This window comes from Limulus polyphemus, unplaced genomic scaffold (assembly GCF_000517525.1).
Source record: "Limulus polyphemus unplaced genomic scaffold, Limulus_polyphemus-2.1.2 Scaffold469, whole genome shotgun sequence".
Taxonomy (NCBI): Eukaryota; Metazoa; Arthropoda; class Merostomata; order Xiphosura; family Limulidae; genus Limulus; species Limulus polyphemus.
Window position 1 is genome coordinate 287,217 of NW_013666079.1, and position 22,937 is coordinate 310,153.

General features: G+C 35.3%; 1 protein-coding gene and 1 long non-coding RNA gene across 6 annotated transcripts in view; one reads left to right on the forward strand and one right to left on the reverse strand.

Moving 5' to 3' along the window:
- The window catches only part of LOC106458478 (GATA-binding factor 2-like), a 178,958-nt gene that overhangs the window by 47,178 nt on the left and 108,843 nt on the right, over window positions 1–22,937 (reverse strand). For 3 of the 5 annotated variants that reach the window (XM_013917998.2, XM_022384692.1, XM_022384694.1), the window contains exons 2-3: window positions 19,249–19,580; window positions 6,876–7,556 (exon numbers count right to left, since the gene is read on the reverse strand). In XM_013917998.2, coding sequence (XP_013773452.2) covers window positions 6,876–7,556; window positions 19,249–19,580 — 1,013 coding nt within the window. Of the gene's footprint in view, window positions 1–6,875; window positions 7,557–19,248; window positions 19,581–19,835; window positions 19,923–22,937 lie in introns of those variants that run through there. The other 2 variants (XM_022384693.1, XM_022384695.1) reach the window with 2 other exon arrangements.
- LOC111085556 overlaps window positions 19,498–22,937 on the forward strand; it is a 30,137-nt gene continuing 26,697 nt past the window's right edge. The window contains exon 1 of the long non-coding RNA XR_002610375.1: window positions 19,498–19,632. This is a non-coding gene — a long non-coding RNA (uncharacterized LOC111085556). The remainder of the gene's footprint in view (window positions 19,633–22,937) is intronic.

Below are 22,937 nucleotides of genomic sequence, written 5' to 3' on the forward strand. Positions count from 1 at the left end.
AGTTACTCTATAGAAGGAAGTATAGGGGTTGTAGTACCTAATGCTAGAACATTTAAAAGAGGGCGTGCTCAGTTATGACTGCTTTGATTTAGTGCATTAATACAAAAGTGCAGACAGGTCGTCTTCGTTTAAACAATGAAATAATACCTTTGCAACAGAACTATTTCTGCGTGCTTTCAGCCACACAGAATATTCTGAAGGAGTAGGAACAACATTAAAATGGTCGCAGAGGTTCAAGCTTTTGCTATAGCGGTTGTTTAGCTTGAGGTTACAACTGATTAAGGCTGTTTGACCCTCGTTACCTGTTTACTGCTGGTCGTGGTTGAAACGGTATAATTACTTCAACATTGATATTCTAAACGGTCTGTAAGTCTTTCATTTAGATGCCTCCGATAGAGCTGAAATGTAGGGTTTGGATCCCATGACAGTCATCACAAAATATTTGCTGGAACATAGTTTATTTTCGAAAGAGATAGTGAAGCGCGATATATATATATAATTGTGATGAGATTATAGTTGGAAGTACTGGTGTTTTAACTCTCTGTCAGAAGGTTATTATTGATATTCTCAGTGGATCTGAATTGACTGAAATTAAATCAACTTGATAGGTTAATCAGATAGTCATAGGAAACTTTATTTAAATTCTGTGAGCAACAAGGAATGAATAACATTTCGAAAATCGTTTAGGTGTGATACACAATACGATAAACGGGATGGGCTCATAAAACTTCCGTTACTTCTATACAACCACATGAGCAGAGATCTAAGGATTTCCGTAAGTTCCACACAGCCACTTGGGCAGAGATCTAAGGACATCCCTAACTAGGGCAAGCTCTGACGACTTCTGTAACTTCCGTATAGTCACTCGGCAGAGCTCTGACGACTTCTGTAACTTCCATATAGTCACTCGGGCAGAGCTCTGACGACTTCTGTAACTTCCATATAGTCACTCGGACAAGCTCTAAAGGCTTCCGTAACTTCCACGTAGTCAATAGGCCAGAGCTTCGATGGCTTCCGTAACTTCCATCCTACCACTTGTACAGATATATTTAAACCCTTCTGCAATTTCCACACATTGTGGAAACTCATCTAAACAACCGCAATTGTTCTCATCCAATTGGTCAACGGTCAAAATTAAATGGAAGATCTGTAAAAGAACCACAATTTTTCAAGCATTAAATTCTTTTAGTATATAATGTTCTGCGTAAAATTAATTACTTGAAAGACTTCCTTAGCGATTAAAATTCCAAATAACTCCTATGAGTGCAATTTATCCTTTCCAATGGTGGAGAGATGTGTTCAACACTTGCTTACTTTATGTTCAACCAGGCACAAAAACTAACTTGTCCTGATTATATCTAACCCAAGTAACTAAAATAGTAGTACCAGACCAACATGTGGAGTTTTGCCAATTTTTTTTGTTATGGCAAATTTTGTTCTTCTCTGAACTAATGTCATGCATAAATCGGGCAGGTTATGGAAATTATCACGCTTTCATCCCCTTGTCGTATCTGGGTTATCAAAAATCTACTTTGGCGACCGCTCCCTAATTCTTCTGCTGATTGCAAGCTCCCCTCTCTGCATGAGAAGCAAAGGTGTGTGGAGGCCCAGCAGATAAACTTTTGAAATAGCCGCACTCACACACCAGGTAGCTCTGTATCTTACATCAAATTATTTTGCTCGTCAAGTTATTGAGTGAGTGACAACCACAATACTTCATTCTGCACTGCAAATCGCGACCTGTAAGACACTACAGTCGATTTGTTGATAATTTCTGTCATGATGTTATTCTCTCTCTCTGGTAGGACGCGGGACAATAATTCTTTGAAAATACGTTTTTATAATAAAACACGATAACTGAGAATGAGTATCAATATTAAAGATCCAAAGTAGCTAGTGAAAAATATCTATTTATGTCTATTACATTGTTTTTGCTGCCACCAGGAAGCGCTGAGTTGGCAAAATTGCCACCATTCAGCAAGCTACATTACATCGGAACAATGGAGCCAAACCTTATAAAATCCTGTCAGCTTCTTGTAAGTGCACATAAGCTCCACCCTAATTAGTATAACAGAAGACAGATTTTAAGCTTATACTGAAGATAAAAGTAGGGGTTATTAAACAAATGAGCAACATGTTGACATGTAATGCAGCGTATTAAAAAATCATATAAATAAAGGGGACAAGTTTCTTAGTCAAGTTCTCCATATATTTTTAAGGAAATATATTGACAGCAATACAGCAACCACAACTTGAGCTGAGACTTGTAGATTCTTTACTCTCATTGATGTATATGCAAGTACGTGCAGGTGCTCAAGATAAAGTGAATATGTCAACCAGAAAAGCAATATCATCAGTACCCGAGTGACTATTGCATGACAAACACATCAATCAATATCAGATGATTCGAGCGAGGTATCATCGCTTTATTTACCACGTGACATCCATATGGGCGTGGCAGAATATGTCATCTTTTAGATAAGGCTGTGTCTATTTTCGTTGTGTCGTAGCTTTTAATTCTACCTGACTATTACGATTCTTTGGTGGCTTTATTGGGTAAACATGAGTCTTAGGACTTGAGGGACGATCTTTATATTACAAGAAAAAATATTTAATTGACAAGGACTTCAGTTGACTTTGTACATAATTTTTTAAAATTATTCATATCTGCTTATGTTTTTAAAATAAGAACCATACGCAGCTTTTTCCTTTATGGTCAGTTATTTAGTACCAAACACTGTGTTACCTTCTCCCCCCCCCTGTTTATGGATTACTCAGGAATGACAATAGAATTCACTAAAGCGATAGTGTCAAATCCTTGACTTGTTCAAAATTGCAATATTTCTGAACATATTCCAAGACGTTAGTTAACCATAACATACTGACCTTGTCTAACTCATAAACACAGAGTACATTCTCTAATATAAACCAAAATGAATTCCAAAATTATTGAACACTAGCTGGAGTACCCGTCCGTTGGACGGGTGAAATAAAAATTCGTTTGTAATAAAGGGTAGGAAACAAACTTATCCTGTCTAATTCGGAAGCACTGAATATAGTCCAACATGTAAATCAAAACAAACTGATCCTATCCAACTACGTGTCACTGAAGATACCTCTACATGTAAAGCAAACATATATGCCCAAGGTTAACCCCAAAACACTGACATATCCCGACACATAAATCAAAATATATCCATTCTGTTTAACTCAAAAAATACTGAGCGTATCCTAATATACAGGGATATTATGAATATTATGGATATTAGAATATGAATATACCTCAAAATGTTTATAATATGCCAAAACTATCTGATCCTCATCTATTTCAGTAATATTGGCTACAAAGTAGAACGTATTAATTTGTAAAGTTTTACTAAGCCTAACAACGTGTCAGTTAATAACATGTTTCCGTTTGTAAACAACATCGTACTAATTGTAAAGCTGAGAAATACTCGTACAGATCTACTTATTAATTTTTTTACGTTATAAGATATTTTAAAATAATCTAATGTTTCTAAACCACCAGATTTTATAGTTCCTCAATGTGTTTTTCAGGCACGTAATATCATGATCAAACTACACACCCTTAATGTTATCATAGTAAAACTACAAAATAAACTGAGTTACGAAACTAAAGTATAACACTTTCATGATCAGCTTTCACAATTATAAAACCATCAAACTTCAAGGTTAAAACATTATATGAAATAACCTGGTGCAACTACGCCTTTAACGTGAATAAGCTTCCTTAAAAGCACGAGAACCGTTATGTTATATCTTTCAAAGATACCTCTCAAACGACGACGGGTTAGAATTAATCGAATAAAGTATGTGAATTGTATATAATTATGTGTTTAAATTTCTCAACCAGTATGTATATATATATATATGTACATAAATTATCAATTTTTTCTTACAATTTCATGCCTACGATAGAATTAAATAAATAATTGATTGACAATAATTACTCTTCACTTACTTAATCTAGATCACATTATAACAGTCGTTGTTCATGCAATTGATGATATATATATAGCGCCTAGATCACTGCTATGTCCGTTGTCGTATCGAAACTGGCCTGATGAGCCATGGTATGGGGCAAAAGGCCTCTTAAGAACTATATATGGCAGATGTAATGTGGTTGGCATACTATTACATACTATTATTTGCTTTCACTCATACGTTCTTAGAGTAACTAGCACAGTGGCATAATTATAACAATATTACCATTGATCTATGCAGCTAGGGCATTATCCTAGAGAGGAAATTAACGAATTAGTTGCTTCGTTGCATTTCCAAATGATAAACTTATAACTTATTGATAATCTGTTTCCGTTGGATTGTTGAAATTCTTTGTCACTACGTCTCTCGTTATCAAACAATTACTCTCCAATTACAATGATTTTACACTATCATAACGTATTACATACAGGTAACACATTAGACATCAATCAATCTGCCTAAGTCACGGAATAAAAGTATTATACATCTTTGTCGTTCAATTAAAGACAACCACAAGCTTTGTACGTTAACATTCTTTCTCTTCTGTTTCGAAAGGAATTTTTTTAAACTAACAGCTACTCTTTCTGTAAACTTGTGCTAAAATGCGCTGAATTTTATGATTTTGTTAAGCCTAATACCGTCATCATGTAGAGGAAAGAAATTTAGGTAGGTATCTGTAATTAGGAATAAAATGTATAATACTTTCAGACAAAACTTTCTGTAAACTTGTGCTAAAATGTGCTGAATTTTATGATTTTGTTAAGCCTAATACCCTCTTCATGTAGAGGAAAGAAATTTAGGTAGGTATCTGTAATTAGGAATAAAATGTATAATACTTTCAGACAAAACTTTCTGTAAACTTGTGCTAAAATGTGCTGAATTTTATGATTTTGTTAAGCCTAATACCGTCATCATGTAGAGGAAAGAAATTTAGGTAGGTATATGTAATTAGGATTAAAATGTATAATACTTTCAGACAAAATCCATTACAAATGACGACACATGACCCTTTCCCAGCTTCAGAGAGGCCGAAGCGTGTCTAATATCAAGTGAATTCTTCCTGACAACGCAAATGAAAGTTGTGACTGACACAAACATTCGTGCTTATGTGTTTAAAATGCGTTGTAAATATTTATAGGAATAGTCATCTGACCTTTTGTTTTGCTACAAGGGTTTAGCAATATTGCAATAAGGATCTGTACTACGCTTGTTTTGAAGGAACACTCTACCAACAGAGTTAAAGGGTTAACTCACTAGCTGTCGCTAGTAAGACACTTTTTAACAAGTTAACCTACCAGAGTTGCACGACCAACACCAGTTTGTAGAATTGAGCGATAGAATATATCATTACTTTGCTAATTACATTGTTACTGAAGCAAGTGATTATTCCAACATCATATGGAAATATACCTTCAGGGATGTTAGGTACTAATAACAGTATCAACCACATATTTCCGCTTTCCTTTCATATGCACATGGCTCACGTGCTTTACTAGCTTGCATTCATGAGGGTTTTAAACTTAGCCTTTTTATTTTTTGTTGTAAGAGTAAAAGGTCAATAACATCACGAAAGGTTATGGTGAGAATAATGACCTTCCTTCAGTTTCTCATTGACGATTATCATTATAAGAACATTTTGACTACTTTTCTTATTAAATTAAAAAACTCTCGTTGAAAGACTGGACACTATGCCAGACAGCAACAGTTACTTATGTTTTGAAGGAGAGATGAGAGATTTGACACTATACCATACAACTTCAATTACTCAATTGTTCGACTGATAGTTAAGAAAATGAGCACTTTGATCGACAGCTCCAGATCTTTAATTTTTTTCAAGAAAATTGTTTGTTTGTTTGTTTGGAGTTAAGCACAAAGCTACACAATGGGCTATCTATGCTTTGCCCACCACGGGTATCGAAACCCGGTTTCTAGCGTTGTAAGTCCGCTGTGTCACTGGGGAGCTTGCAAGAAGAGCTGAATGACTAGACACTCTACTAACTAGCTTTAGTTATTAGATATTTTAAGGACCGCTTAGGTCAACAATTTTAAAGATTCAACTACTGATATTAACAATAAACTTAAGTATGTTTAAAATGCTTTTGTAAACAAAACTGCAATGTTTTGACATAAAAAAATGAAAGTTGTATCATACTTTTTATATATAACCCAATTGTTTATGCAAACACATACCCAGAAAAAAATGCTTAGGTTATTTATAATGAACACCTAAGTATCTTGGAAAGTACTAAATCTATTGTAATACATGTAGTAAACAATGTTTTACTTCACGAACTGAAAAAAAACAACAACACAAATTACAAAGAAATTAAACATACGAATTAACAAAATGTGCAGAAACTGTTAAGAAACAACTGACAAACGTTCATAATTTATACACTAAACCAACTGTACGTAAATTATGTAAACTATGAAACAATAAAATAGCAAATTCTTAACAACCATAAATGTACAACATATCTTAAAATTATTTAAGCGTGATAAAAGCAATAGACAATTTTAAGATTTGGGCTTAGATTAAATGGGAAATAAACCACAAAAAACATGCTTTGATCAACATACTTGTCACGTGGTGTTAGTATAGGCTAAAGAGGTATCCATTTGCCTGCATATTGTTACTCAGCTTTTAGTACAAGTTAGGCAGAAGTTATTAGTATGGGTGTATAAAATGCAGATTGCTAAAGGCATAAATGTTATTAGCTGCCAGTCTGATCCCGAATAATTCATGTGCTGTTAGTCTGAGAGAAAGCGTAAGAGATGACGCTAGAAGCACGTGGGAGAAACAGGGTAAGGAAGTAAGGCTGAGAAAAGTTAAAGGTTGCACCCAACTGCCTGAAAAGTGTTGTTCTTACCCGCACTAGACCTTCCTTTAGTTCTTGGTTTGTTGCCAGAACTTGTGGACGTGGTGTTTGTGGAAACTAAGGATGTTTGTAAGGATTTAGAGCCTAAAAAGGGGCTTGTAGCGTGAAAGCCGTAGCTCGCGCCGGAGAGGTCAGCAGAAGGCGGAGGTCCAGCCGAATGAGGACCTGGGATGTAGGCAGGATAAGTGGGCATGGGATGGGCAGTTTGGTGGATGGGACTAAGAGACGTGGAGAAGCCATTACTACCTTCTCTAGGCTTGCTACCGGAGCAGCTGGTGAGAGAGCTTAACGTGGTTATCATTCCGGCGACTGTGCCTTTGTCATCCGATGTCCCGAACCCCGCTGCGCCACCGCTGAAGTCCATGCCTCCAGAACTGGCGCCGGTCACGTTGTCTGGTGTGGCATCCTTCGGAGGTGTTGGGGGAAAGCTGAACAAGTGTGGACTAGAATGAGAAGGAAGGCTGGAAGAGCTGGGAACTGGGTGAGTAGCAGGGTGCATCCCCAAAGGAGCTCCTGATGGGCTGGGATGATGAGGGGGCTTGCTTGAGAAAGGAGAACACCAAGCTGACCCATGTGCTGGATGTGGTACCATGGGCTTGGCTGTTTCGGTGATCCATGGGTGTAAAGGAGGGTGAAAGTGTGGCCGACAGACTTGGCCTCCTGATACTCTGGCTGCAAAGAAGATAAAATAAGTTCAGATTAATCTATAAATAAATAAAAAATCTATTATTATATCAGTTTAACATGTTTAAAGAGTACAATTAGTTTTTTACATAACTTAATTTTTCACATCTTCAGAAAAGAAATCTAACTTCTATCAAGAAGAACACCACCCCTAAAATTTCTACATTTTAAATACTTAAAATGTGTCCTCACGACAAAAAAGTGGATTCCGAGCTTTACAAGCTAATTGCCATAGTTTTAAAGTTCTTCCAGAATTTGTCCTTCGTAATCAATGAAATACAAGCTAAGACTTGCAGTATTTGAGATGCAATAGCTGTCAGTTACACTTTATTACACGTATAAACAAACAAAAAAAGCTTATGTAATCAGTTTAAATATTAGTTTCAGTTTCAGGGAAGGCACTACATTTTCTGTTTGTTGAGTCAGTTATATAAATTTCTGCTATGCTTCAACTGCGATTTTACCAAATTGCCCAAGCCACAAAACTGCGCGTGTAAAACTCGAAATTTATAACAGGAAATAAACGTGGCTTCCCCGTAGTGCACTGAGCCGCTCAATAAACAAACACCGTGGAAACTTAAGAACCTTTCCATAGACCCCGATCTTATTGTCCTTAGTTAACAGATTGGAGATACCTTCTTTTTTTTTTTCGTCTATTTTATCATCTAAGAAAAAAACACGTAGATTTTTTTTCAGGTTGGTAACATATCAGGCGCCATGATTTTCTTATGGGGGTTCATTTCTGTTCGTAGATACGTGTACATAAAACTGTACATGTTATGACTAGAATTCGATGATGAACAAGTTATATTTGAATAAATATTCATGCAAGTTTTAAAAATAAACTGAATCCTATATACTCATTGATTAATTGAAGTTTACATTTTCGTCACAGTTACACCTATGTAAATTCCTTTTTAACAACTATTTTGCACCTTATTATATAATATAAGGTAGACATATTGACATTTGAATCCTTCATTTTAAGCAAAGTATCTTACTGTATCGAACTGGCTGGGAGTATGTAGATGAACAACAGCCACATAAATGAGCATATGAAGAATTTATCCCGGCCAGAACGTGATTCTGTAGTATGACGTTTACCTGATCAGTGAGGTGACGAACGGTATGGTATTTGCCCATTCACACCGTACTGAGAAACCAAACCGCCGGCCGTACAGTACGTTATGGCTGAGCTATGTATATCTGTTTCGCTGCTGTCTGCAAATAGACGTGACGGCTCGTGGAATTAATGTTTGTTTATGGTCCCAAAGGGTGTTAGCTCCTCCTACCTCACTCCCGGCGACGCTCCTGAATAATAACACCCCCAAAAGAGCCCTACTTCGCTTACAGTCCTAGTTGTATTTTCATCTCAGAAAAGACATGAGTAAATATCTTCCCAGTCAATTTTCCTCAGTTTTTTTACTTGCAATATTCAGAAGCAATGAACAAGTAATTAGAATCATATTTGTTTGACTTATTGGGAACTGAAGCTTAACACGTATTTCTTTGAGACTGTACTTAGTACCTGTTATTTAATCTTGTCATTGTTGTTTGAAATAAAACGTCAACCATAGTCAGGTAACACTGTTAGTTAACTTCAAAGACAAATTTGGTAGAAGTCAAAATAAGATTAAATGCTATTGCGTTTTCCCTTGGTTTTTACAATTATTCAATGACGAAATGTGATACAAATAATGACGTGTTTCGTGAAAAACAAAATCATTTCGATGGTGAGTATTTAGCATATTATTTATACAGAGTAAAATTGATAGTTGGAAAGAAAAGGAAGGTGTCATAAATTTTATTTATTTAATTTTGTAATTTGATACAAAACTAATTATGCCCATTCTGAAGACAATGATATATACATACTTTTATAAAAACACTTTGATTTCATGTGGTGTCTGTGATCACCAAACCGTCAGTTAGTTTCAGTATTTTTTTAAATTATTTTTTACTTTATTTACCAAATATCAATAGAAATGGCAAGCAATGTATTCTTTAACGCGATGCCTACTTTTGCGTCAGGCCGATCCGGCAACAACTCTCGACCTCAGAGCGCTGCTGTAATACATGAGGGAAATGTAAAGTGTTTCTATGTTTTTTTTTATAAATTCACTTGTTGCCTGTCGGTGGTGGAGAGGCATTTAAAGCACGACACTTTTACCAAAGTGGCACACAAATTATGAACCTTCAGCCGTCACAGCCAGAATAGACTGAATTATGCCCCTTGCCAAAGGCAGGTAAAAGGGGATGTTGTGCTGTAGTTGGCGGGAGAGACCCCGCGGGGCTCGTCCTTGTCCTCGCGCACTTGCAACGCCTCGAATTGTTCAAGGGGTGGGCGCTTATTGCCGGCTCTATCAAGAAACTGCTGTGGGAAGGCTTTGTCAAGATGTCTGTTCCTGTTTACCAACTCTCCATGAGGCTCCACAAAGCCATGGAGATCGACACATGTTAATCTTAACGTAAAGCCACCATGCTTTGTATTCAGAAGAGTATAACTTACGGAATATAGTCAGAAGATTTACATTCAGATCAGTTTTAACTGTGGGCTTTGTCCAACGAAAGTATTAAGAAATAGGAAACGAAAAAGAAAACATAATTGCAAGTTTCAGGCTCTCCAGTAAAGCATCAAACTTTTCACAACATATAAAGATAAAACTATGAAAGAAACTAAAAAAACAAGTCATTTAACCTGGCGTAGTTTTTAGATACACGTACGTACGCGCGCGCGCGCGCGCACACACACACACACACACTTTGTGCTATTTCACTCCGAGAGAGAGAGAGTTTCAGTTTATTCACCTTTACAACTGTATTTACCACTTAGGTTTTCTTCACAACTGAGTGGTGGTGAATTGTGATATGAAAGCCTATGAGCTCGCATTCGACGCAACAAAACAATATACTAACCTGTTAAGAATATCCAGCTGGGTTGATGATAAATATTGCAACCCTATGGAGCTTTATATGGCCGTAAGTGAGAAAAATCTGAATAGTCTCAAATTCTATTTCGAAATTCTAAGAGCCCATGGGTGAAAGCAGAGGAAAATATGTTATAATATGTCAACCACATTATATCTTCTATACTCAATGCCGACGAAACCTTATGCCCCAACCAAGGCTCATCAGGCTGACTGAGATTGAACTGACATGGTAGTGACCGAAGCGATATATATATCATCATCGGTTTTCATGAAAAACAACTGTTATGATGTGAATCAGATTAAACAAATGAATTGTAATCACTATCAGTTTTATTAAAGCAGTTTTCATGACAGAGTATAAAAAGCGTGGATATGTATAAAAACTATAGAGCGTTTCGTTTTCACATCGTAAATCATATGGATTTTCATTAAATGAAAGTTTTTGCCATTGAACTAGTTGTGATCAGAACTGATACTCAAGTTCTCAGCCGATTACAGTAGGGTGATCAGAGCTGACATTCAGGCTCTTAACCGGTTTCAGTAGGATGATCGGAGCTGATACCCAGGCTCTCAACAGGTTTCAATAGGGTGATCAAAGCTGGCACTCAAGCTTTCGGCAATTTACAGCAGTGTGATCAAAGTTGACATCCAGGCTAAGTCTCAGCCGGTTTAAGTAGGGTGATAAAAGCTGACACTTAATCCCTTAGCCGGTTACAATAGGGTTATCAGAGCCTACACTCAAGCTCACAGACAGTTATAATATGAGTTGTGTTTACTGATGCAAGCTGACTTGTTTTCATATCGCAATTCATTATCTATCTGTATTTTACTTTATATATATCTATTGATCACAATCAAGTTTTGTTATCTTCCTAAACTTTATCTGATTTTATTGATCATAATCTCACTGGCATGTAAAGTAACATGTTTAATCCGGGCTTACGTCCAGTTTTAGCGTTTCAACCTGATATTGTAAAGTAACATGTTTAACCCGGGCTTACGTCCAGTTTTAGCGTTTCAACCTGATATTGTAAAATTTGGAATCCAGAATCTTAACAAGAAAGTTTGTTATATAATGTAGAGCGAATTTCTTGTTGTTTTGATTATGTACATAACTGGGTGTACAATATTTCACAAACACAATATTAAATATAAATTTTACAATTAAATCTCCTCACCTCTTCTAAACCCAAACCATTTCCATAAAAACTCACTTTTCTTGTTGAACGAAAAACAGCCTGTTAGCTCTATCTGTTGTATTTTATATACAGTCCATACAGATACTAACTAAAGAGGGCACTTAACAAAGAATAAGTTATTTCGCAAGTTATATATATATAGTGATAAACATCTGACACTGAAACGTTAACACTGGTTCAAATACCGAACAAACAACTAGTGTAGCCTAAAACATGATGACATTACTTCGGAAACCAAGACTACTAGGAAAGTTAATATAACATGAATCTCTGCGTTTGTCTCGAAGATGAGTTAGAAAAAATGAAATTGGACCACTACTTTTATCTTTATCAAATTTCAAAAGTAAAATCAATAAGTCAATAAATTTCTCTTTTTTTTCTTCTGACAGATGAACCTCGTTCTATCAACAACTGGGGCATAACAACTGGGCGTAAATGAAGTATGTACTGGAATGTATTGGTTTTGACTAAGAGAGGGGGAGCTCCCACTATTTCCCCCATTAACATACGTATCAAATTCAGAATTTTGTGGAAACCTCTAGAACTTGACAAAACAGTTTGTTGAAAAAAAGCGGGTGTCAGTTAAATCTTGTGTCACTGATCACGTAGTTTGTTAGCAGACCGGCTACCATCAGCTTTTAAGCTAGGCCCTGATCGTGTTGCGCTGTGGGCTAAAGTTACTGAACTCAGGCACGCGACATGACGAAACAGGGAAATTCTCTGGACGGTTATGCCTGCTACAGCTATGAAGTCAGCGAGCATTTAGTTCTGAGAATGTTTCGATTTTGTTCTAGGAATTCGTATTGATCAGCAGTTAAATCATGGAAACAGCTGTTACGTCTTAGTTCATTTCACCATCACATTGTTAACAAACTTGCTCAGTTCAGACAACACAGTCAACAAATTCGAAATGCTACTAAGGTACTCATGTAATGCTTTCTAATATTTTAAATTTTATTATTTTTCGTAAGAGCTGATCACAAAGCCTTTTAGTCTTTAATAGCTCAACTTCGTTATGCGGGATCTTTGGTTAGTCGATTCATACACCACCTATGCTTGCATCTAGTAAAATGTACTGGTATCCCAAACACTACCAGGTCTATTGCTGACATGTAATGTAAAATAATCACTATATGAAGTACTGTCCAACACGCATCACTTAACACCAGGTCATCCTTTCTTCACTGTAATTATTTATACAAATTATAACTGCACGTGAGGAAGTTTACGTGACCTTGAACCAATGATATCTTTACAGTTTTTATCTTGAACCCAGTTGACAAGCAGTGTTTAGGGGAGTTATTAACCAGACCACAGAATATTACAAGATAAGCAGGAAAATCCACATCAAGACAGTCGAAGAGATGAACAGCTTTGACCTTGCTGCTGTGCTCAGCATTTGAAAACAGTCTCAGACTTACAAATTTATTACGCAAAATTCATATGCTATTTTGAATACTAATAATCTCTGCTTTATAATAAAGAATGCTAATTTTATTTGAGTTCAACGTCGTTATGGCTTGGCATTTATCTTTGGGTGGATAGGTCAGAATCTAATCATCTTCAAACCCTTCCACCGTAGGTGTTATGTAACACATGAAACCAATTACCTTACGAGCAGGGCGTCGTCTAGTGTTTAACGTGTCGGGCTGCGGATTGACGGTTTTGAGACGTGATGCTGCTGAACATGGTCCGTACTTTCAACTGTGGGCGCGTAATAAAAGTGGCAGTCAATCCTGTTAATCGGTTTAGAAATTCGGGCAATCCCCTTGTGGCAGTGGGTACTGTTTGTTGCACTTGACAGTAGCTCAAAATTCGGGACGGCTGTACCTGAACCCTAGGGGCGTCTCACCTAGCCCTTTAGATCATCTGTGCATAAGTTGCTGTTCAGATTCAAATTTTCAGTTCCAACTAACTTTTAATATAAACGAAACTAAAAAATACTCCGTTGTTTCTTAAAGTTCAACGCGGTGACTGGAGCTCTAAAAAACATATTAAAACACAAAATATAGCCTATGTCACCAGAATTGTGTTTCTATTTTGTTTTTGCTGAACCATTTTAGACGCTAAACTTCTTCGGGAACATGCAGCATATGCAATCAGAGATAGATATTTGAAATACAAATTTTAGCTATACGTTTATCTATGATTGCATATACTGGATACTCTCAAAAACGGATAGAAGCTGAAACGTTGAGCATTTTTTTTTTCTTTTCTGAAGATGTAAGTCATATTTTTTATTGATAAACTTAGAAATTATTCTGTCTGTTAAAGCAAATGCTAATTAATAGCACATACTTCTATAAATACGTACAGAGTAATGTACCATAAATTACGATATTAATACGCAACTATTGCTGATGGCTCTCAGTAGATTTTAAGTGTTGTTGAAGTAACTGTTGTCTAATGCTTATACTGTATTCAGGAACTTAACGATTCTTCGCTCTTCGTTGTAGAAATACAATGGGCAGTAAACGTTTCACACACGATCAATTCATATAATTACTCGTGGTGTTTGGTCAGATAAAAGTTCACTTCAAATACGGTTGTGGTTACATGCGGATGGAATGGAGAAGAGTTTAGTCACGTGTAGTCACGATAAGGACTTACATCATTCAGAGAAAGTTTCCTCTAATTGAAGTACTATATTAATAAAAATTAATCATCTGATCGTTCAATAAAAACCATTGCTTGTAATGATTACTTCATTTAATAAATACCGAACAAAAGAATGTATATGATTTATTAGATGTTTTATGACTAAACGTTGTTGCCATTGTTTTAAAGACATAAAAATCATTGGAACACAAATACAGATTTAAATAACAAGCATACACATAATAAGGTGTTGGAAATTGTGTACTTTTAGTTATAAATTCATAGCTTTATTGAGGAGAACATTTTCCTTTTTTTTAAACTCTAGAACGTTTCCGATAGCTCTACTTTCTTTAACAATACATGTTGGAGTAATATTACTGTTATGTTTTCTTTAACAATGCATATTGGAGTAATATTACAGTTATGTTTTCTTTAACAATGCATTTGGAGAAATTTTACTGTTCTGTTTTCTTTAATAATGCATGGTAGAGAATTCTAACTGTTGTATTGTCTTTAACAATGCCTAATGGAGTAATCTAACTTGTGTTTTGTTTAACAATTTATGCAATAGAAAACTGATTACAGCGTTTCCTTTAACAATCTACGTGCATATACGTCCTTTGTAAGGGTAAAAGGCAACAGCGTGTAATTCTTTGTTTCACGCGCCAGTGTTTCCTAAGTTTTTCATTCTTGTACACTTTTAAGTCAAAGTTGAAAATAATTTCTATAAGCTCTAGATTCTGTTTAGTATTATTACATTATTTAATACCATATTAAAATGAGTATCGAAGGAAAAAGATACACACTTGATCAACACTGAGCAATCTTTCTCTAAAGTATTTTAAACTCAAACTGTGATGTCATTCACAAATAACTTGAGTTATTTGAAAACATCATTATTCTTGAGCGTTGCGACAAGAAAGACGCTGCGTTACATTAATAAACGGTCACTTAAAGTTCACAGACGTATGAATCATATATTTTTAGATCCTAAAACACACACTGGTATGTACTACCACTGTTCTGCAAGCGCTGCTATGACTTTCAGTACTAACAGAAGCAATAAATAACTCAATGCAATAAAACAATACAATTTTAAGTTATATTGCTCTATTGCACATTCATGTAAGAAGAGCTACCTATTGTGAAGTAATTAAAAATGTAGTAATTTTAAAGGTACGAACATGTTTAATACACTATATGGAAAACCTGCAGATAACATACCGTTAACTGTTTGTTATCTAACTACAACCCAGATCGTAACAATATCTGTTTTGCAAAATAAGATTTGACGCTCGATCTACGAAACACATGTTTAGGTCGAGCCTAAAACTAAAACACATTTTCTGTTCTTGCCTTTCCCGCCATTAACGACATTTGTCAGTCCAACCTAACGTTCCACATCACTCCGTTTTAACACAGAGCTTCTGTTCGTTCTGATGCATTTTTGAAAACATATTCTTCCAAGTTTGCTCTCAAATGAATATGTTTTTTGGGAAAATAACAACGCATACTCCTTTGTCTGCTAATCTAATATCTAAGTATTTCAGAGCTGTTTTTCAAGCATGTACGATTCCATCAATGATGCTTCTAATAATTAACTAATGGAGAATCGTGTCGGTCTTTATTTTGAAGAGCCCTAAACAAGGGGGGATCTCTAAATTTGTAATGTTATGATACATTTTCAAAATTACGGGTGACAGCTTGAATTTGGCCTCAGAAAGATAATTTTCGAAAACCTGCAAAGTTTAATATATGTTTAATGGAATATTTTAAACTGGCATCTGGTTTCTCTCTTTATATACTCTCATTTTTTATGTGTTTTAAATGAACGTAGGCTAATTTTAAAACGTATAGGGAACATAACACTAAATGATTCTGTTCACGCATGATTGAATTGAATCCTGTACTAGTAATAATAATAATACTCAAAAATTATTGATTTTCATTTTCACCAAATGTCAGAATATAAATAGCAAGTATACCGTGTACAAAACCTGTACAATTCAAAGGTTGCTTTTATTATCAGCGGTAGATTTTAGCCTATGATATACTTTAAGCAAAATTCATATAAGCACTGTTATAAGATGTGAATTAAGTTGGTAGTTAGCTTACATAATTGTAATTCAGAAACATTAAAGGTTTGTTTAACTATTGTCTGCATAATATCAATACAATATTTTTGTTAATATACCCTTTTACGTTTAGAGGGAGCCACATTTTTTACTGTGACGCCATAGCGCAGCAGTATATAATTTCTGCTGAAGTCATTAGAATGCTATGCAGATGTAAGGATGGCGGATGGTCGGCGTTAAAAAATTCTAGACCTAGCTTTACAACTTGCATTAACACTGAAAACAGAGAGTGGGCTTTAGAAGACGTAGAAAGAAGTTATATTATATTGTCTTAAAACCAACCTCATAGTAATGGAATTTCAACCCTATTCCTAATTTCCCAATGTCGTAGTTAAGTGTTATATGATTTCAATCAAACCCTGTTGTTGAAAAGAGGAAAGATATAAAGTCAACCATTTGTTTTCTATTATTAAACGTTCCTGTAACATTATTTACATCATTACAAGGAAACTTCTAAACTGTAGGAAGGGCTTTGTTTAACGCATTGGTTTGTACGAAATAATCTGATAGCAGAACAACATCCTACTCTACTGTAATTGCTTAACATTAAAGAAAACAAACAAACTTGTAAGTTATTTTGGTGCTTATTTTATAAAAGGCAGTAGACATTCTGCTATTGGAGAATAATTTATCTACGTCACTTATATCGTCAGGCTTGTGTAGTGAATGGAAACAATATTGGTGGAGATACAGGTTCATTATATGACCGTTCATATTTGATAATATAATATATACACGGACCTTCTGATTACATTAATCTGACCCAAGGATAGCGTAGTGATTAGCGTATAAAACAGGGGTTCTCAGGGTCTCGGGTTCGAGATGCGGTGTTATAAAACACACTTTGCACTTTTAGCTGTGTGTGTCTTTATAAAAGTGACACTCAATCCAACTTATTCGGCTAGAAGTAACCGCTTCAGGAGGCAGGTGGTGCTGACTTGTTGCCTTTCATTTGATTCGCGGTTTAAGATTAGGTACAGCTATACATGAACAATAAAAATTTCTGACATTTAGCTTACTGTGTGGATAAGGTGTCGTTCCGGAGAAAACAAACAAATATAACTTACAGTCTTTATTATACAAAATGAATGTGAAATTTTGAAATGTCTCAAACATCACATGATTAAATAAGCCAGTAAAAACTTTTGCTTTTGGTTTTAATTAAGCCTCATTTGCATCCGAAACATTAGCTTATTCAGTTCTATAGCACAGACAAGAATCACGATATTTCTTTGCTTATTATTACACGTGTAAATTATCACCACTATGTAAACAAGACTCGTGATATGATTTATTATTGTACATTTCAACAAGGCTGTTGAACAAACATCGGATGAAGTCACACGTCATTTAGTTTTATTTTAGTAAGTCTAGAGATACTAATGGAAAGTTGTGAACTAATTCTATAATTTAAATATGACACAAAGCCAAACGATAACATTTCAAAATATTTAAAAGATGTATATAGTATCATATTAAGCTACTTTTGTGGGAAAATCTCAATGATCTGTGGTAACATAAACCACGATGAGAACGCACAGCCAAGAACCATACTCTTCTTACACATTTAGAAATATAATTCGTGATTTCTAACTTAGAATACATGATTTATTATGTCTGTGGTTCCTGTGTGTAAAAGAAGTAAAGTACTAATACAAGTTAAATATATATTTAATGTTAATATCTAATTACACACTACAACTTTCTCTGTAATTTGTAATTACACCTTATAAATAAATTTAAGATTATTATGGTCCCATAAAACATAACAGTTTAACATTAGACTAATAGTAATATTCTATTGTCCTCTGTTTCTCTTATTCAGAACGTTTTGCTAAACTGTTCTAGTTATATGAATCTTTTTTTTCCTTGGACACTTTGAACAAAGTCTGCACTGATAAAGAGGAGAACTTTATTTTTCCTCAGAGTATGCAGGGTGGACTATTTTATTTTTGACATTTAGCAAATAAATGATTTTTAGTAGAAGACAAATATATATATGTACGTATTTATTGGCCCCCAAATTAAAGGTTTTCTTTGAAGTCAAAGATCGTTTATTTGCAAAAGAATGTTTTAAATTTTGATCAGATATCTATTAAAAACTTCTGTTGATTTAATAAAGTAACCCCCCCCCCCATTTCCGATAGACTACCAAACAAAGGTAACCTTACACCTAAGAAAGAAAGCGAATTTTTTTGAGATTTCATTATCTGGTGGAAGAACACCCCCTACCTCACCCTTACTAGGAATCCTGAATCTGCCCCTGAATAAAGTAGTGATTGTAAAGAGGAACAAATTATTTTTAATTTATTGTCCTAAAACATGGAATATTATTAAGAGTGAAAGAATAATTCTCACATGTTGAAGACCACTGTGCTGAACAAACACAAATCCAATAACACATGCACAATTTATAAGTAACGTGACTGACCAGTTATCATACATTCATCAAGAATGATTAAGAAACTATATGCAAAGATCCTTCAAACCCTTAGTGAAACTGATCATTGTACTTTAACAGTCAAAACTAACCCTACATCTTAGCTCTCATATAAGTCATGAAATCTTAACTATATCTTAACCAATAACGTCTGTCAATTTACAGACTCTACAAAATTGGTTTGCAAGCCACAACCTGTATATTCAGTAATATAATGTAGTTATATTTAGTTCTATGACAACTATTACAGTAAATATCAGTAATAATTATGCGAAGTTATTTTAAGTTCTAAATTTTGTTTAATATGATCGGTGCTTGAATTTTATTATTTGTATGAACTATAAAAGATCTAATCGTATATATGTCATTTTTACTAACCGTGTGGTCCCCTGTAACCGTGAACAGCCCTGGCGGCTGCAGGGCTGGCATAGTAGCTTGCAGGGTTTACTGGGTTTCCGTTACTGTCCAGGGAGTGAAAGAAGACGTCCACATCGTCTGGAGCGAGTAAGTTACCAGAGCCATCTAGTCCGGATCCCATACGAGGTCCATCGTAGGCCCAGCGGTGCGCTGCGGACTGGCCCTGTTCGGCTGAGGCCATATCCATGGCAGCCCGCCCGTAGGTTTGTTGGAAATCCACGATGGAGGAAGAAGGAAGGGCTCCCAGACTGAAGCGGTTCAACAACCGTGCCGGCCTTGTTTCTTCTCGTATTCTATGCCAGAGAAGAACGATAACAATTATGCCTTACGTGAAAGTAACAGAAGGTACGTTTCCATTTACTTTTTCCCCCCTATAAAACTAGGAATTCTTTCTGGTCGTTATATGTTTTAAATATCACACTTTATAGTTATATTTCTTATTTTGCAGTCCTGAACCGGAAATCCAAAAATTCAAAAATTCGCAAAACCAACAGAGAACATTATCTCCATAGTTGTAGAGACTTGAAGTAAACAAACACGCTACGTACCGCGCGAGAGGCACATGTACAACGCGTCGTACGACGCTTGATAACTGCTACGTGCAACTCACTCACTCGAAAACAGCTAATTCTGCTGTTCTGTTGCCTCGCGAGTTAGCTTCGCCCTTTTGCCGAAGCTCTCCTAACTGATACGACCAGCTACGTGGCTGGGAGGGTCGGGCTACTCTTGGCGCCAGGGTGTTAGCTATGTGCTTGATACGTCTGGCCCCTTAACTTTAAACAATCCAATCGACGACCGTCTTTTATTTTCAAGCTCAGCTATGAGGCTGGATCAGACATGAAGTATAGTGTCTGACTGGCTAGATGTTCTAGACCTGCTGGCTAAGCAGTTCTAAAGCTGTCAGTCATTTTGTAGTTACCGCCCCTTTACTGTAATGACTAATTAAGAGAACAATAATACAATGAGTCCTCATTCAAAATGTCTGACGCTTTACGTTTTTCAACCGGACTAACCCCATGTGGACATTGAACTGGGGCCCGAAGCGGAGAAAATTGTCGCTTAAAACCATTGGTTAATGGCCACAATGGCGTTGTTTGAGCTACACTTTAGGGATCTAAGGTCGTTAACTGGTTTGTTTATCGTAGTTAGAATCAATGGAGCGGCAGGAGGAGGAGCATTATGAAAACCATGGATTGTGAGTACACTCTCCTTAGATTTATGATCGAAGGGTCACGCTTTTGCTGGAGAAGGGTAACCTTCACACCACGATTTTCGCCATCCAGATCACTGCCCATTGTTCACGTTTGGTGGTGGTGCCGTTTTATGGCATTACTCAATTTTTTGAACGCTAAAGTATCACGCTGCTGACAAGTACAATAACGAGGGAAGTTTCAAATAATAAATTACCGAGTCATCGTGTAACATGTGACGGTTTTTACCAGTTTTTATTCCTAAACGGTACTTTTTTTATTAAAATTACTGACGCGAGAAAGCTTATAGTATTATTAAGTCAGTGAGTCACGTGCCTAGAGTGTCCATGTCAACACAAACAGACATTACGTTGACTTTCATATTGAGAACAAAACGTCTATTGCGTCATTACTTGTATAAATTTTTATACACCAAAATTGTCTGCGGAAATTTTCAAGTAAAACACAATGAAATTTATTAGCATTTTTTTTTTCTGTTATCAATGTGAATTTTTGTTTAAAAAAAATTGGGTGTCTGTAAACTCAAGTACCGTCATAATACGTGACAGAAAATTAGAAAATGTTCTTTAACAAGGAATTTCAGTTCCACACTTAGATTTCAAGATTATTTAAACTGCGTTTTTCTCGACACAGAGTGATAAAGCTCGTATAATAAAGAACAGAAAATTTTAAATGTGACGAGAAGAAAAAAGCCATTTAATCATTTTCAATAAATCATATCCTCAAAAGTGACATCTGCGTTTTAAAACATTCACAAGCTGACAGACGTTTTATAAGACAAGCGGAAATACACTCATTTCAGAAGGACGAATAACGCTGCAAACCTTCATTTAATTCATTAAAGTCCTTTCATTTCAACTCAACCCTATATCAATTTGTAAAATCCTCATATTTTCAGTTACTACTAATTAGTTGTAAATGCGCCTTTAATTTCGACACATTCTTAATAATCATTTCATCATGCTTTCCATAGTTTGATGACTAGGAGTAATATCGGCTCTACAATCATATCAGAATGCATCCTTCCAGTCATCTCTTGCAACGTTCAGATTTATCACTTGTTAAATTAAGACTAACGCTTCCTAACGCTGCCATTTTTTATCAATATCTTCGAAATTTATTTTACCTCTTTTAAAACTGTTATATCTTTTCACACTATAAGATCAGCACTTTCTATCACTGTTATTCCTCTTCATACTATAGGATTAACAATTTTAACATTATGATCCTTATTCCCACTATAGGATCACCACTTTCTATCACTGTTATTCTTCTTCATACTATAGGATTAACAATTTTAACATTATGATCCTTATTCCCACTATAGGATCAGCACTTTCTATCACTGTTATTCCTCTTCATACTACAGGATTAACAATTTTAACAATATGATCCTTATTCCCACTATAGGATCAGCACTTTCTGTCACTGTTATTCCTCTTCATACTATAGGATTAACAATTTTAACATTATGATCCTTATTCACACTATAGGATCAGCACTTTCTATCACTGTTATTCCTCTTCATACTATAGGACTAACAATTTTAACATTATGATCTTTATTCACACTATAGGATCAAAGCTGTTTTTAATAATATATTATCACAGTTCTAACTAAAATCAACAATTCTAATGTTGTCATCAATCTTCACACTAACAGAAAACTTCAAAATATTGGCTTTATTCTTCATATTTAAAACAATACGCTCTCATACTGTTATTGATACTCGCACTGAAAATAATACTTTTTCACATTGTTATGGTTCTTCACAATGAAAATAATACTTTCTTCTCACATTGTTATCCCTATTCACTCTGAAAATACTTTCTCACTTTTATCATTCTTCACGAGGAAAAAAACTTTCTCAGTCTATTATCACTCTTCACACTAAAAGTAATATTTTCTCACATTGTTATCGCTATTCACACTGAAAATAATACTTTATCACATTGGTATCGCTCTTCACGATAAAGTAGAGTTGAACTATTTCAGTTATCTTTTATATTTCTCTAATGTTTCATAATATTTGTTATTAATTAAAAGAGAAACACCGTTTCATCAGTTCTGGTGTTTTACAGAATACATCTTAGCGTCGCATGCATGTAAATACAGTTTTAACTCATCTTATGGTTTCCTGAAGATTTTGTCAAAACAACCATCAAGAAGACGAACCGGTCTTGTGAAATCTTATAATGAGTGAAAGGTCACGTTCTTAGCTGTCTAAAATTGTCTGAATATAGTCATGCACAGGGCCGTTACACACTCTTCTTCCTGGAAATTCGTATTGAGTCAGAAAAGAGTGAATACCGTATTTTTCGGTGTATAAGACGCACTTTTTTACCCCAAAATCTGATGTCAAAATCTGCTTGCGTTCTGTACACCGAAGGTATGAATAATATATATGTATATATATATATATATATATATATACGATAT